This window comes from Penicillium canariense (assembly GCF_028826845.1).
Source record: "Penicillium canariense strain IBT 26290 chromosome Unknown utg000001l_segment0_segment0, whole genome shotgun sequence".
In the NCBI taxonomy this organism is placed as follows: Eukaryota; Fungi; Ascomycota; class Eurotiomycetes; order Eurotiales; family Aspergillaceae; genus Penicillium; species Penicillium canariense.
In genome coordinates, this window is record NW_026622728.1 from 8,112,811 (window position 1) to 8,128,536 (window position 15,726).

The following is a 15,726-nucleotide window of genomic DNA, read 5'->3' on the forward strand; positions in this document are numbered from 1 at the left end:
TATGAACGCTTTTTGAATTTGGGACTGTATCGAGGATCAGTAAAATATCAATTCTGAAGCTTAGCTAAGTGATTTCTCTTCTAAATCTCTACGGTCACATTCAGAGTAAGGTTTGTGCATGCCATCGGCACAGTGATCCACGCCGCCTCGGCGTCCGAATGATCGCTATAGTTGTAGCCACCGTTGAAGGACATGATCTGGCCAACCGAGGTTCCAAACTTCTCCGCAAGATCTTTATAAACACCATAGGTAAAGTGGAACGGGGTTATGGTGCAGGCACTTGGAACACACTGGCGGATTTTGATGAACGTGCCAGCGGGTATCTCTTCCGTCGTCGACGAGATACCCACCTGGCTGGCTTCACTGAAGACTGTGTCCACAGTGACATTCAGCTTGTACAAGGCAATCTTCTCGATAGTATCTCCCGCAATCGTCTTGTAGTCATGTGGTCCACCTTTGACGCATGTTGCGGTGGCATTCTGTCGGGTCAAGAGACAAGTGCTGCTGTCTGGATTGCAGACTTGGCCGGGAATGATGAGTGCGAACCCTGCAAAGAGGTGCTCGGCATCGATCATTCGATTGGTGCGGGCAATGTCACAGGCACCACGGTTGAACTTCTTGGCAATGCTGAAAATGGTATCTTCTGATGTGGTTGTGTAGACAAACGAGGTGCTGTTGAGTGCGGATGGATCGCAGCTCCCTCGGGTGGTATGCGGGACGGCAAAAGCGGTGGTGGCAAGGCCAAGTAGGAGTTGTGCAAAAAGAGATTTCATTTTAGCTTCTGAGAAGGAAAGGAGATTTGACTGAGGAAAGGCGAAATAATTTTTGCTCAAGTGTCATGTCCATCGAAAGCTTGTGAGCAATGACATGGTTATATAATATTCTTTTCCCTTGCAACAAATTGAAATTGAGGGGGCAATTAACCCCGAGAATTTCTGGGTTTGCTGTGGGCCTCATAATCCTTGACGAGTACGGAGTACTCCCTAGTGGATTGCCAATGAGCGACTTGCGTAGCACGACTATGATCATCCCCGCTCTGAGAGGGGAGAAGTTGAAGCCGTGGAGCGGAGCGGACGCGAGGACGGGCGCTAGAGTTAGTCTATCCTCCAATTGGCCTCGAGAAACAGGGAAGTCAAGACCGGTCTTGCAGTAGAGCTAGATTCAATTAAGCACGAGGTTCTGGGATTAGCAGAGCTTGAACGAGTTCCTGCATCAGCTGGGGTAAATATGCAGCTGTATTGACGCTCCGAATTCGGATGCCCGTCTGGAGCAACTAAAAGTCAGACTCGAAGAAGAAAGAGGCAAGGCATGAGTCCCTTCCTCCTGGATCGTCTTCCCGTTCGCCTAGCAACGAGGAGTAGTGCGGTGGCCCTCCAAGCTCAATATCGGCATAATGACGATCTTCATTGCGATCAGCAAAGACTGTGGACTCGAATTCTCTGAAACAAAGACGGATAAGATTAACTGCGCTCCTCATGAGCGACGGCTCTGTTCCTTTTCGGTAAGACATACGCTTGATATTTCTTGAACACTTACCCGAGGTCATACCCCAAGCCAAAGAGCCCAGGACGTCCACCCCGCACCACGGGATGTTAAGAAAGCGACCAGCTAACCATACGAGTGGTCTCCGGTTGGCAACGAGGTGGTTCTAGCACGGCGGTGGCTTCTTAGCATATTCTTGGCGCCTCGGGGTCGGCCTTAGCTACCCAATTCGGGAAAGAACACGACTTTGTCTCGGGGGAAATCCGGAGGTTGCATCGCGGGGGTTCTCGCTATGAACTTGAGAGCGTCTGGGCGCGGGTGAGTAAATGCGGAGAGGAGGAAGATTCGGGGGATCTTGCATCCGCTTGCTTGGTGATTCTGTGGGGGGATAATGCGGGGAGTTCAACGTTGACAAAAGGGGCCGCGGGGTGTAAAGAGAGTAAAGTAACCTCGCCAGGGAGAAATAATACACTGAGTCCAGGAAGAACGTATGCTATTCTAAGATTTGCAAACAGAATACGGAGACGTGAGGATGACAATTTATCATATTCATAGTTAGCTATTGAACTCATCGATTACATTACGACGTAACTAATTAGCATCGTATGCCATTTACACTATTCATCTCCATTTCCCATTTCAGGTGTTAAGGCTTATGTTCAAGCATTGTGGGTATACTCGACCTCGACCTGCTCCGAAGTGATATGCTTCTCGGTCTTCAGGTCCTCAACTGTCTCCACACCAGCCAGGCCAAGAGATTCGTTGATGCGCTGCATGCGCTGGCGGTCCACCTCCGCAATGCTGTCCATGCCACCGCCAAAGAAGACATCCAGCTCCTCGAGAGTCTTGTCCTTGGTCTCAGGGGCAAATTTCCAGATGAATAGACCGCCCAGACCGCTGAAGACGGCGAAGAAGATATAGGTGCCGTACTTCATGGAGTTCAGCATATCCTTGGTGGTCAGGCCGATGATAAAGTTGAACATCCAATTGGTGGAGGCGACGATGGAGACACCGCGGGAACGTTGGCTGGTGGGGAAGATCTCTTGGGTCAGAACCCATGCAACGGGACCTGTCAGGAGAGCAGCATGTTAGCAATCGATTGCAATGGAAATTGGGAGTGAATGTTAAGCATACCCCAGGAGTAGGCGAAGTTGACCGCAAAGAGCCAGATGAAGGTAATAGCGACCCAACCTTGAGGCTTCGCGAGACCCTCATTCAGGTTCCACTTATCCTCATACAAGCCCTCAACAATGGCCACCACAATATGGCAAAGGAACATGCCGGTCGCACCAGCAATGAGGAAGGTTTTACGTCCAAACTTGTCTAGGTACAACACGGCCGGAAGAGTGAAGATAATCTGCAAGATACCAGTCACACCAGTAGCCAGAAGGGTCTGCTTGGTGGACGAGAAGCCGAAACTGCTGAAGATTTGCGGAGCATAGTATAGCACAGCATTGATACCAGTAAACTGCTGGAAGACCATGGTGCAGCAGCCAATCATCAGACGCTTGAACATGTTGGGAGCAAACAGCGCCTTCCAGGGAGCCAGGACACCACCGGCGCCGACGGCCTCACGTTCAGTCTCTTCGTCGAACATAACAGCGGCCTTGATCTCCAGCAACTCAGCCTGCAGGAGGGGGTCATTGGCGGGGAGGCGGCGCAGCTTGGACAGAGCAGCGCGGGCTTCCTCTTCGCGGTGCTTCATCATCAACCAACGCGGCGAGAAGGGGAAGAAGAACATGCCGAAGAACAGAATCCACGCAGGAATAATCTGTAGAGCCAGCGGAAGACGCCAGGCAATCGTCTTCTGGCCCAGACAGGTGTGGCCATGGTTCTGCGCGGCGTTGTAGATTCCATCGGCGAGGTAGGGGTTGGTGATGCCTTCGGGTTTGCAAGTGGTGCCGCCGACATACTGCATACCATAGTCGAGCCAGAACGCAATGGCGGTACCGACAGTGATGGACAGTTGTTGGAGGGAGACGAGGGAGCCACGCAACTCAGGAGGCGCAATCTCGGCCTGGTAGAGCGGGATGACCATACTGAACATACCGATGCCCACACCACCAATGATTCGCCCCGCGAAGAAATAGGCGGGCGTCTGAGCGCCGGCCTGCAGACCAGTACCCAGGGTGAAGATGATGACAGCAACCATCATGGCATACTTCCGAGAGATGCGATCAGCGAGGACACCGTTGATCAGAGCACCAGCCCAAGCACCGAGCTCCAAAGCAGCCACGAGCCAGCCCTGGATAGTAGATCCTTCGAAGTAGGGGAAGTGGTTCCTGAAGTTCTCCATGACCAGGACGGGGCCCATGACACCCTGATCATAGCCATACATGATACAACCAAGCGAGGCAAAGAGACAGGTCAAGAAGACATAGGGGTTTTGCAGCATGCCCACGAGACCATGGGGCTTTTCCGCGTTGGCGCGGCCAACCACAGACTGACTAACCACCATCTTTGCGACAGTAGGATGGGGGTGTCAAGATGGACAAAAGAGAAACAAGAGAAGTAATCACCGGGCCAGTAAGTTCGGCGAGGTGGGCAGATCAGCTCGATTATATAGCCATGCCTCCAGCTCCCTCCTACCTTTTTTCTTGATTTTTTCATTACTTCGTGGGGTTAGCGCAGTCTACTCAGAATTCCCCCGGCTCAGGGAGGGTACTCCATAGTGCACATGGCCATGGGCACCAATTGCAGAGCTGGCTGCCTATGCCCTTTGGGAGAACCCTGGACCAAAGGATTGCCGGTGCCAGAGCAGGCTCAACACACGCTAGAGATGTTGTTGGCTTAGACGGAGGCGAGCATCACGTCGGCAATGGTATATTCCGGGCATACGAAACACAACATATAGAAGCCATCCCAGGCTAGCGAGCGCCACCAAGCTTTGGTGGCCGCGAAGAAGCACTCTTGCCCCACGCCTCGGCCTTGGCTGGGCTGCTGGGCGCCGAACCTCCATGCAAGCAAGCGTCGGTTCCCGGGAACGCCGCCCACTGGCTGGCCGGTTGTCATTTTGTTCTGCACTTGTCAGCTCCAATCCCTGTCCCCCAGCCTCTCCGAGGGTGTGCTTAGTGCTGACAGACAGTGCGCGGGCTATGTAACCCAAACCCTGATACCCCGTTGGTCCGATATTTGCCCGAAGTCAGGTTATGCACGGGTCTGGGTGCTAATGCGCACTGCTTGCCATTTCTGGTGCTATGATACTGTCATTGCGAAGACCAGTGCTAAAATCAGCAGCGTGAGAGATGTAAGCCGCGTCGTGGCCTGTGTGTCCTTGTGATATGGAAGAATTTTCCGTTCGAAGTGGATTACCCACGGTGTTAGTCACAGGCAGCGGCCAGATGAGAAAAACAGTAGCATAGCGGAGACCAGACGCTGTCAATTAACCTCATTAGGAATCATCAAGATTGACAAGGTGGAAAAGAATCCTTGATCCAGGGTGGCCAGTCCTTGGGTTCATACGATTAGTTGGCCGTAGCATTCTGGAACGCCTCCCCGCCACGAGGCGTCCCAGGGGAGATCCATGGGAGGGGAGATTCCGGCCTATATTCTTAGCCGTAGCGGAAAGCCGGCTGTTCGGTCTGGCAAGTATTCGGTCTGGCGCCAAGCCGGGGAACCGAAGCTGCGCAGAGGGACGCGTGGCACGTTGAGGCTGCCCACGGGGCTTGGAGTCGGCAGTCTGGAGTCTGGAGATGGAGAATACAGTTCTCCTCAACACCTTGCCAGTTCCAGATGCCCGGTGAGAGCGGAACGGAAATGTCGGGGAGACAAATCTGGGGTTTGGAGACGGCAGGATTTGAGGGGGTGGTTTGTGTCTAGCCCCCATAGTGTTGCATTTGGACGTCCTCTCGGCCAACCGACATTGCGCAGGTTGCCGGCTGTTCCGTGCACGACCACTCACCACTCAACCACCGCAGCCATTACTCAACAACCACTCGCCCCCGCGACGGCACGACTCGTCCAGCGCCTCCCGTAGGGCCCGGCAGCCAATTGGAGGCGCTAGTGTCGTCCGTCCCTGGTTCGGGTCTAGCCGAAGATGAACCGAGAAGATTGCCCGGCCAGAAGGCTCCTATCTCCGCCTTCCGAGCCCTCAGAAGTGTCTCGCTAGGACCTCCTGCTTCCAAGTGGGACTCTGACAGACAGCCTCGCTTAGAGAGAGCGCTGATCTTGTCCCACGCTCGCTATGCGCCGACGCGGGGTTGGGTTGGGGCCAAACCGAAATAAGGCGCGGGACTAACTGGAATGACTCAGGATGAATCACATCCTAAGGTCTGATGGACCATCGGTGACCAAACCGAGAAATTGAGATGGTCCAGAGAAAAGCCTGAGCATGGGTTCATCGACACATGAAGTTCAGGTCGGAACTCGCGCCATTGTGCTCATGTCAGAGTCCATACTAAATTACGTTCCTTTACTTTTAGCCCTCTGCGCCAACTTCAGTCCTCGAACGTGTCCGTTCCTAGACAAGAGTCTCCGGAAAACATAGCCATCTTACAATACGATCCCTACTATTAGGCTATGTAATTTACACGAAACTGCTATATATCACACCCCCATGCCTCTCCTCGCTTTCATTGCTCATCAACCACTACTCTATTACTACCATACATACTGTCTTCACTAAGAATTCACAGAAGCCCAATATAAACGCTATGGCTCCAAGACTCCCCGCCTCAAAGCTTAATCTCATCCGTGACATGATAGAGAGCCAGTCTTTTACCACGTCTCAAATGGCCGCTGAAGCTGAATGCAGAACTATCCATCTCAGAATATCGATACGTATCGGCCTCGACAAGTACTCACTGTGACCATTTAGCAACGCGTAATATGTGCAAAGTGAATGGTGGCCGACAAACAGTGAATGATCAATGGTAGATAGTAACCGATCGCAAGTTGCTTTTCTTGGCTTAGGCGGTTATCCCCGCACTAAGGCCAATACGGAATGCAGCTCGAGACTGTGCCCTATTCTCAATGTCTGACTTAGCTAGGACCAGGCACAAATGTGACTTATTACCATGAACTGCTTCTAAACCTACTCGTAAACAATGAAAGTGGCTGAAATACGCCAATCATCAGTAATTTAACTTTGTGCTTTTTCTTAAAAGGGGGTTTCCATTGAATTGTGAGTCATTCGTTATCGAAAGGGCTACCATGAGACGGAGGTCCGTCGGAGCACTTGAGGGTACATAAAATATACAATCAGACATTGAGTCTAATTAGATTTTCAATATATCTCTTGAAACCACCAACATTCAGCCCAAACATAAAGCCGCTTCTAATCATGTCTTTAGACGTTATTGATATTGCAAGAATATCGGACGGCGGGTCATCCATACCTCAAATCCAAGCCAGGGTCGACCTTTTCAAGACGTGGGATATTCCATCGGGGTCAAAGATACTCGAAATCGGCTGCGGGCAAGGAGATTGCACCCTGGTGATGGCCTATCTAGTGGGAGAGCAGGGCCACGTCACAGGAATTGACCCAGCGCCCTTGGACTACGGTTCGTTTGTCGAGAAGCAGAAGCAATCACATACGACAACAATCGTGCTAACAATCCATGCAGGAGCACCCATAACCCTAGGCCAAGCACAAGACAAGCTAAAGCAGAGTGCGATCGGTGACCGGATCACATTCCACCGATCAGATCTTGAAGGGTTCCTCGACTCCAGCGCCTCAGAACCCCTTTACGATTTTGCCGTGTTCGCGCGTTCAACTTGGTACTTTCCATCCGCCGAAGCATTGACGCCGATTCTAGTGGCTCTGCGCGGAAGAACGAAGCACCTCTGCATTGCAGAGTACGCAACTGATATCCAAGGGGATATTGCCGCTCTGCCACACCTGCTGGCGGCAATTTCACAAGCAGAGTTCAACTCTAGAGACAATAACTTGGACCGCGACGATAATATCCAGTCAATTATCACACCACAGAAAATTCGTGAACTGACGCTTGAGGCGGGGTGGGTGCTTAAGAAGGAAGATGTTATTAGATCCCCCGAGGATCAGGAGGATGCGCGATGGGAGGTTGGTCGCGTCCTCTCGGAGGGTTATCGTGTCAGGTCGCGATCATATGGTGGTGCTAGTCGTCAAGAGTACGCAGATGCGTTGATCAGTGCTATTGAGGAGAGCAAGCGTGCACTTGGCCCGAACCCTAAGCTTAGAACTTTGCCTACGTGGCTGGGCTTGTGGGCGTGAGTGAATACTACCTATAGACGAGATCACTTAGCGACTCTCTTATCTTGATTGAGCGCTCTCCCTTTTAGTAGCGTTGGTGTTCGGTGTGAATTGATAGGGACACCTCGCCACTTTAGACGGTAGTAAATATACGTTGGCGGATCCTTGCCGTAGGCTTTCCTATCTTCCCCCTCACATAGCTGAATAAATTTGAGAGTGGGCGCGGGTTTACTCGTAGGATCGATACTAGTCTCAACTACGCTCGATGGGGAGGGGCTTAGGGTCGATATCAATAATTAGGGGCTACCGCAATAGCCAGATGCCGGGCATTATCTAAGTGGTGTTTCCATAGTTCGTACTCCTAAAATTGAGAAACTTATCTCACTGTAATCACAATCCTTGTAAAGCCCACATTAGCTAGGAGAACTAGGTTAGGCTTGGGGCTAGTAACGAATGAGATACGTAATAAAAATGCTATAAGTTTAATACCTATTCATGGCTCTGCGTCTTCCTAGTCTCCGAGAGCATAGTGTTATTGCAAGTAGCTCTACTAGTTATTGCACTTGTCGACTTCGACGGGCCACACGAAGGCTAGAGCTATCAGATCATATAATAGGGGCACACTTTATTGACTAGATTAATACGGAGGATCTACTTTTCAGGATCTCTAGTATTTTCCTCTTTACTACACGAACTAATTGTAAACTATTCGTATTGGTTTATTGATAAATATATTCCTCGTATCTCTACCCGTGTGGTATTACCTTCCTCTTTTATTCTAAAGAACCTTACCACCTAGTCCCGTAAACTTCTTTAAAACCTTGCCTTAATAGACCCCCCTATTTTCAATATAACTCTCGTCAACCATCTCTTTACCTTGACAACTTCCTAGCAGGTATTGATCTAGAGCTTTTAGTTAAACTTAGGGAGGGCAAGGAACAAGGAACCATAGCCCTTGTTGACTTTGTTGAGTTTGTTGCTTTGTTGCTTTGTTACTCCCTCTAAAGTAACTGTACTACTTGCGGCTGTTCAAAGCTTCCATTGTTCCCGTCGAGCTTAAACAGAGCCTTGTTTAGATATTGAGCAGGCGATGTCTTGCCTTGGGCTATAACTACCTTAAAGCCGACGCTTTCTACATCTATACATCCATCTTCTGGAGTTCCAAGCTCTTTACCAACAATCACTAATCCCAACTCACCATCCTACCCTAGTTATCTGACGTAGCTTCCTAGTTTCGCACTATGTCCGGATCTTCAATCAACAAATCCCACAACGTGCCAACCAACCTTGGCGACTTACCACCCGAAACAGCGCTAGAAATTGCAGAGGGCCTAGACAATCAGTCCTTGGTCAGCTTTGCACAGACCTGCGGGTCCCTGTACGGGTTTCTCTCGCCTTTAATCAAGAAGCGAGCACAAAGCGCGGCCTTTGCGCCCCGGCATTTATACGAGGAAAACTTCGGCTATGACAACCACCAGCAACACGGAGTAGACGAGCCACCACTCCTCGTCACCGGGTCATACTGTGTTCCCGAGCGTGGATTTGGCGCAACCAACCTCGACATCCTCGGTCAGGCCGTAGAAGCGGGCGAACTGGGCGTGGTCCGGAGCTTTCTCGCGTACGGTGTGTGCCCCAATTCCTATATCGCTTCGGGTGAACGCTTGCTGAATCTGGCTATAGCGTCTCTACGCACAGACATGGTTAACTTGCTGTTAGAATTTGGTGCCGATCCGTCCAAGCAAGATCTCATTACAAACTTGAGCCCGCTCGTCCGCGCAGCCCAGTGTCGGAGCGAAGAAATCCTCCTCCTCCTCATCAGGGCTGGGGCTAATCTAAACGAGGACACGGTTAGGCAGGCAATCGCACATTACTTCCCTTTCAGACACTATCGAGGGCTAGTTCCCATATGAGAGACTCGTCGAACGACATGAGTGTCCTCCCAAAGCATGATGCTCGAAGACGATCAACCGCACTCCTTTGAATACGTCGATCAATTTCCAGGTGCCATACTCGATGCGGTAATCATACAACTATGGGCAAACAGCCTCACGTCATCATGCCCTGCCAAGAGGCCGCCCGCAGCTCGCCATCTCCCTTGTTTCCCACCCGGATTTGGATCTTGATATCAACACACAGTCCTCAGATGAAAATCAGAGCGGGACTGTCTCCATCTCATGACGTGATATGGGGAAAATGAGTTATCTTTCGCAGTCGAAGCTGGTTCTGTTCGCATTGTCCGCCTATGTTCCAATCTGGTGCCAACGGCATTCGGAGTGCAGTCGACTGTGGTTAGCTAGTCGAGGTGGCAATCCAGGAATGATACTCCTCCTTCAGCAAGGTAGGTATAAGGTAGGTATGTATATTGACAATTACTAATTCGGATATCTCTCAAGGTTTCCTTCGTTTGTTTTTCAAGCTGTTGATCTGTTTTTGTGGTGGCTGACAACTAGTTTCATGCGCATGTTAGATGACCGAAAAGGAATGGAGTGCGAAAACAATTAGGCAGTGGAAGAAGATGGGTCTTGACCACAGATTTTATTTTTGGAGCGGTCGCACATTGAGTATGAAATAACATGAACCTGTTTGACAAGCTAACATATGCGGCAAAGTCTCGAGTTATACTCTAGAGGGTGGTGACGGCAGCCATTGACTGTCCGCTCAAATATTCATCAACTAACCCGGTTCGATAGAAAGAGGCTAGCAACCTTAATGAAAAAGAGCAAGTGTTGCATTTCAGACTAAATACCGGCGGGCCATACGGTATACCTTGGCTGGGAAGACATCTTGTCAAACAAGCATGGCTACCAGTGATCAAGGACCAGCGCGATACACTGCTAAACAGCTTCCTGAAGATCTACCAGGCCAATAACACAGTCAAAATCAGCTTAATAAAGCATACGGTTCACTAAGGTTGTAGGTATGGCCATCGATGTATCACACTCTAAACACAACACAGGATCCTAACGCCACAGCAGAAACCCAAGCAAAGATAGAAGTGCACGTTAATTAAGATAGAACAAGAACTGGCTGGGTGGTACAATAGTAGGAAATCAAAATTAGACGGAAGAAAAAAGGGAAACGAGATCAAGGAGATGAGGAACTTGTATTGATGTAGAGGAAGAGGTAAAGGGGGGGAGAGGCGCCGAGGAGGGAAACACGTATGTACGGTGGAAATTACACGGGCCGGCGCCATCACCCATGGAGTGGTATGTATGCAAGGTATGTATGTTGAAAGTGTTGCTCGTGAACTCGTCTCAACGGCGACCCATCGCTTCCAAGAATGTGTTGGAGGCCGGACTCCCGTGTTGCCTTTCTTCAGTTTCGGTTTGTTTTCTTTTCATTTGATTTGCCCATTCATCTCCTTTCGCTCGGTCAGGTCAGGTGCTGGAGTGGAAAGAGGTTGACGGCGGAGTTGACAGCCCGATTTGAAAATTTTGAAAATTCTCATCTCGGGTTGTATTCTATTTTTTTGGTTTGCTTATCCTCGGCCACCGCCTCCAGAATAGAAGGGAAAGAATTCAGGTGACAAGTGGGTATCATAACAAAGCTGTTTGGTGCGAAGTCGCGCAGAATTAATGGAGAGCGAGGAGGTGCTGCAAGCGATGGCGAGGAAAGCGGGTGTAAATATCCGATTTAAGAATTAGTCCGGGTTGGTGAGCTTAGAGATAGATTAGCAAGTCTTCTTCGTCATCAAATCAATTCACAAACACTTACCCGGAGAACAGGCCGCGAGTAGTCCTCGTTGTCCTGAAGGGACACGCTGCTATCCCGGGGACCGTTGGGGTAGATGTCGGTCTTCAGCCGGTTGTCGGTGAAGGTATGCTTGCGTCCCAGGCTCGAGGATCCCGGCAGGTCCTGGGAATTGCCTTGAGGGAAGACACCACGCATGAAGCTTGAGCCTTGGCTGGTTCGGTTGTCGGTCATGTCGCCTGTGCTAGGGACGGGACTAGCCGAGCGGGCACGCTTCCGGTAGAAGAAGATCATGAAAATCAGTGCGCCCACAAGAGCAAGACCACCAATCACCCCGATCACGATGCCGGCGATCGAGCCTCCACTAAGCTTGGAGCTGTCCTTGTTGGCGCTGTCGGCCGAGGCGGAATTCGATCCGCCCGTCTCGCTGGCTGCGGCAACAGTGATGGTCTTCACCTGGCCAGCCGAGGTGGTCTCCTTGACAATATTTCCAGTGGTAGTCGAGTCGGATGAGGTGGACTACAGAGGAAACCGTTAGCAAGCTCGAACTATTCCAAATTGGTCGTGGTCACCGGAGATAATACATTTTGTGTGGAGGCGGTGGATGTGTCCGTCGATATGCCGCTGGTGCTTCCCTGTGCCACGAATGAGAAAACGATTTCATGGAACAGTAAAGCACCCAAGCCGAAGCATCAAGGGCGGTCCAGGACACAAACACCATGCAACAGGCTTTAACAGGGGAGTATATAGGTACAAGGGGTGACTTACCGAAGTGGATGTGGTCGAGCTCCCGCTCGCCGTGCTAGTGATGGAGTTGCCAGAGATCTTCACATAGGCGAATACGCCCTTGGAGGCACTGCCGCAGCTATCGTCTGGGTATCCTGGGCAGCCCGTCGAGCACTCCGAGGTGCTCTTTTGTGAGGATGCGGCCGGAGCCACGTTGGTGCACCAACATTTCTTTCCCTGCAGGACTCCGAGGGCATAGTCGGCGCAGGTCGTCTCACAGGCTCCATTGGACTGGTATGTGTCGGAAACTGTTGGGAGCCGGTCAGCACAGAGCTCCAGGGCCGTCCTTCGCTGTCGCCCAACCTACCTGCCGAAAATGAGGATCCAGTATTCGAAGTCGCGCAGTATGCGAGGGTGCTACTCGCTTCGGCAAAGGGCCGGGCCAGCAGGGCAAAAGCTGGCAGCAGTAGGGAGAGATGCATGGTGTCGACTTGGGTTCGAAGGTGCGATAAGGAACCCTGAAGCCCGATTGGTCTCTTTCACCAACCCACTTCCACCCAGCTAGCAGGGAATGTCGTGTGCGGTGTCGCAGTTCAGAATGAAGATGGCCAAATCCGAAATCCGTTGGGTGGTTGACTGGTGGTTGAAGTGTCGATCGCGGATATACGACAGGAGGCGGAAGGGCAAGATAGGATCACGATAGCTGACGGTCGGGTGTCAACGAGTACCTGCTGATCCCCCACCAAGCCGAATGTTCAAGGCCGAGATATTTTTTCACAAAAGCAATTGCATCGTCTCCCTCCCAGACAGGTGTCGGAAGCGGAGGATCGGAGGGAGGTGAGGGGGAGAGGGGGGGGGGGGGGGGAAAAGATGAAGGTTGAAGGTTAAAGGTGAGTGTAGGTGTGAAGGTGTGGTGCTGGGCAGAGAGAAAGGAAGTCACGGGGCAGCCGTTTCGATCGGAGCATGTTTAGCATGTTAACAGCCCAGCATTGCCGCTAGCTTAGTGGATACGTGATTGTCGACTGTGCGTCCTTGCTGGTACTGGTTACTGTAGGTTCCCTGCCTGGTTTATGCCGATGACGGGCACTTGTCCCGTGCGACCTTGTCCGCCCCAGTGAGTAGTTAATGGCCGGTCCGTTTCATGTGCCGTATGTTGAGCATCGAGTATACGACACGTCAGGGAGATGTATAGCCTCTGGACTAGCCTCTGGACTATCCACTCTCTCCCAATCGACATGTGCGTATCGACTCTCCGCTATTGCGCGTGCATTTGTTTTCTTTTCCCCTCCCGCACCGAGACTCGATTGGCGCACAGTAAACCGAATACCAGTTTGGTGCGTGTCGGCTCCACCACGCCCCGTCACATTGGCCGGCGTGGCTGAGGAAAAAAGCTTTGGAGGGCCCCTCAAATTCCAATTCCGCTTGCGGCCAAACATTCCCCGTGAGCTCTCCTTCATACTTCGCCGGTAGAGCTCGTGTTGCTATAGAGGTCTAGTTGTGAGCAGGATGCTCTGGCATCGCACTCGGCTCACGAGAACTTGTGTGATGAAGGGGACCGGCGATAGTGATAATGCGAACTAGAGCACGGCATACGTAATATGTGGATTGACCCATCACGATGGTCTGTCTCAGAGCTGCGGCCCCAACAAGCCACACAGGAGCTCTCCCGCACGCCACATCAGAAGGCGAATGCATACCAGCAACAGGATGAATCTGATCCTTCATGCTGACGGCTGCGGACCACAATTGTATCCATCATCTCTCTCATAGCCGCACTATCTACGCTACCTGGGACTAGTGCCGCTCCCCATCACTGTCCCATCTCGCGGGATGAGACGAGTATTACCAGACGCTCCACGGTCGGATCATGCCATACTCCGCTGAATCATCACATTTCGAGTAACCTCCGTACCGCCCAGCCCCGACGGAGGACGGAGGACGGAACACGCACCTCCTCGAGGGTGCCAGGAGAAAAAGAATTTCTCGGCAAGGTACGCCTTGGCCTCCGCTTTATCTATCGGGAAACCTGCTGTCCCTGGGCCTCCCCAATTGGCCACCCACCACCCGACGATATCCAGGCTGGCCCTGATTGCTTGGGAGCCAGGGCCATAAACGCCGCAGACGACGATCAGTGTCTCGCGCAACTACCAGCGAGTCGTCCCGGTGACGGTCCATGCATCAATGCGCCCCGGGCCCGCGGTCGGCCCCGTCAGCACCCAACTTGGCCCAGTTGATTCCCAGACCCTGCGCAAGTCCCGTCTCGCTATTTGCTTGGTTTCGCCTTGGCCTGGTTGAGTCGTCTTTCCCATCCCTTCGCTTGGTTTTCCCCCCTATCTGATATCAGAGAGCCCGTGTCAATCCACGGACGAGATCAGACGGATCGGCTGCCTGACAGCGAATCCTGTGCAAGTGGATTCCGGGCTGGATGGGGGTGGCTCCACCCGTGCAAATTGGCCAGGATGTTCGCTGAATCCCGGCTGCGATCGCCTCGATCCTGCTGAAACATGTGCTGTGGCCCTCCCAAATTGGGGCTTCTGGAAGAACCCCGCTACGTATTCCATCACCACGCCCGAGACGGCATACGGAATACTGTAAACCTGAAGGAAGAACTTCCCGTTCCGCTACTGTTCTGCATCGCAACGCCCGATCCCAGCAGGGCGGCCCGGGTCTACAAGTATACGGCCTACTCGACTCCGGACTCCGTACTTCGTCATCATCCTCGGGATGCACGAAAACTTCTCGAGCCGCCCCACTGCCCTTTTGCCGCTGCCAATAGCATCCCCGACACTGGGAGAGCAACTACCACGCCCCAGTAAGCCAATTGTAGAGCCATGGTGCCTGTGCCTGTGTCTGCGTCTGCGTCTGCGTCTGCTCCTCTCCACTGCTGCACTCTCCACTTTGCCATTAATATGCCTGAGACATCACACCCGCATCGCGGGTGGCGGCATGGATGCGTGTAATCCTGCGGTGTCGCACCGGCAAAGGATCTCGGCTTGCAGGGCTGCCCCATGATCGCTGGTCAGAATTGTTCGGCCCGTCCTTTTTTGATTGAGCGGGACGCGCCTGTGGATGCCGTGAATTATGTCTGTTTACTCCGTACATGTCCGGAGCAGAGTGTAAAGGCGTTCCACGCCGGGCTGGGACTCCTGGCATGACACTTCGCCCAGTGGCCTGCTGTATGTCTTGGCTACGACGCTATGATTCGATGTCGCGGCCATGGGCTTCGGCAGAGCCCAAGGTGAGCAGAGACACCATAGTTTCTAAATATATTCAGAATGTAGAGATTGAGCTCGAGCTTGAGCTCGAAAAGGAAAACTCAATCACGCTGGGACATCAATGATCGGGGTAGACGGAGAACGTCCAGTTATCCTTCGATAGCACCTTAGAACATCGCCTTAGGGGAACAGTACGCGTCGACACCCCATTCAGAACGGTTTACTTGCATCCACAATGGAACAGGATGTTAGCATCACTTATGTCTTATTTCAGCGGGAGGATCTGACGGCCGTGCGGAACGTGACGCCTGCCGACCGGCACAGCGAAACCGTCATGGGCCGGTTGCACCATGGATTCTTCAGCGAGCAACAGCCCTCATAGGACTGCGGCTCATGCACGATTTCAACCAGGCGCCAGTGCTGGCCGTCTTGTCTCGGCAT

The 15,726-nt window shown here is 52.1% G+C and overlaps 5 protein-coding genes across 5 annotated transcripts; 2 read left to right on the top strand and 3 right to left on the bottom strand.

Moving 5' to 3' along the window:
• Positions 1–80: 80 nt before the first annotated feature.
• Positions 81–773, bottom strand: N7482_002799 (LysM peptidoglycan-binding domain-containing protein; the record flags this gene model as incomplete). Its single annotated transcript, XM_056684924.1, has 1 exon — positions 81–773. The coding sequence occupies one exon, from the start codon at positions 771–773 to the stop codon at positions 81–83; it is 693 nt and encodes a 230-aa protein (XP_056548530.1).
• A 1,368-nt stretch (positions 774–2,141) lies between these two features.
• On the bottom strand, positions 2,142–3,940 carry N7482_002800 (sugar porter family MFS transporter; the record flags this gene model as incomplete). The annotated part of the gene is made up of 2 exons (XM_056684925.1): positions 2,142–2,551; positions 2,617–3,940. 2 exons carry the CDS (start codon positions 3,938–3,940, stop codon positions 2,142–2,144), a joined length of 1,734 nt encoding a protein of 577 aa, XP_056548531.1.
• Positions 3,941–6,763: 2,823 nt separating this feature from the next.
• N7482_002801 (uncharacterized protein) lies at positions 6,764–7,675 on the top strand (the record flags this gene model as incomplete). The annotated part of the gene is made up of 2 exons (XM_056684926.1): positions 6,764–6,983; positions 7,047–7,675. The coding sequence occupies 2 exons, from the start codon at positions 6,764–6,766 to the stop codon at positions 7,673–7,675; spliced, it is 849 nt and encodes a 282-aa protein (XP_056548532.1).
• A 1,220-nt stretch (positions 7,676–8,895) lies between these two features.
• On the top strand, positions 8,896–9,564 carry N7482_002802 (F-box domain and ankyrin repeat protein; the record flags this gene model as incomplete). Its single annotated transcript, XM_056684927.1, has 1 exon — positions 8,896–9,564. The coding sequence occupies one exon, from the start codon at positions 8,896–8,898 to the stop codon at positions 9,562–9,564; it is 669 nt and encodes a 222-aa protein (XP_056548533.1).
• Positions 9,565–11,294: 1,730 nt separating this feature from the next.
• N7482_002803 (uncharacterized protein) lies at positions 11,295–12,552 on the bottom strand (the record flags this gene model as incomplete). Its single annotated transcript, XM_056684928.1, has 5 exons — positions 11,295–11,312; positions 11,369–11,863; positions 11,917–11,979; positions 12,113–12,378; positions 12,438–12,552. The coding sequence occupies 5 exons, from the start codon at positions 12,550–12,552 to the stop codon at positions 11,295–11,297; spliced, it is 957 nt and encodes a 318-aa protein (XP_056548534.1).
• Positions 12,553–15,726: the final 3,174 nt, after the last annotated feature.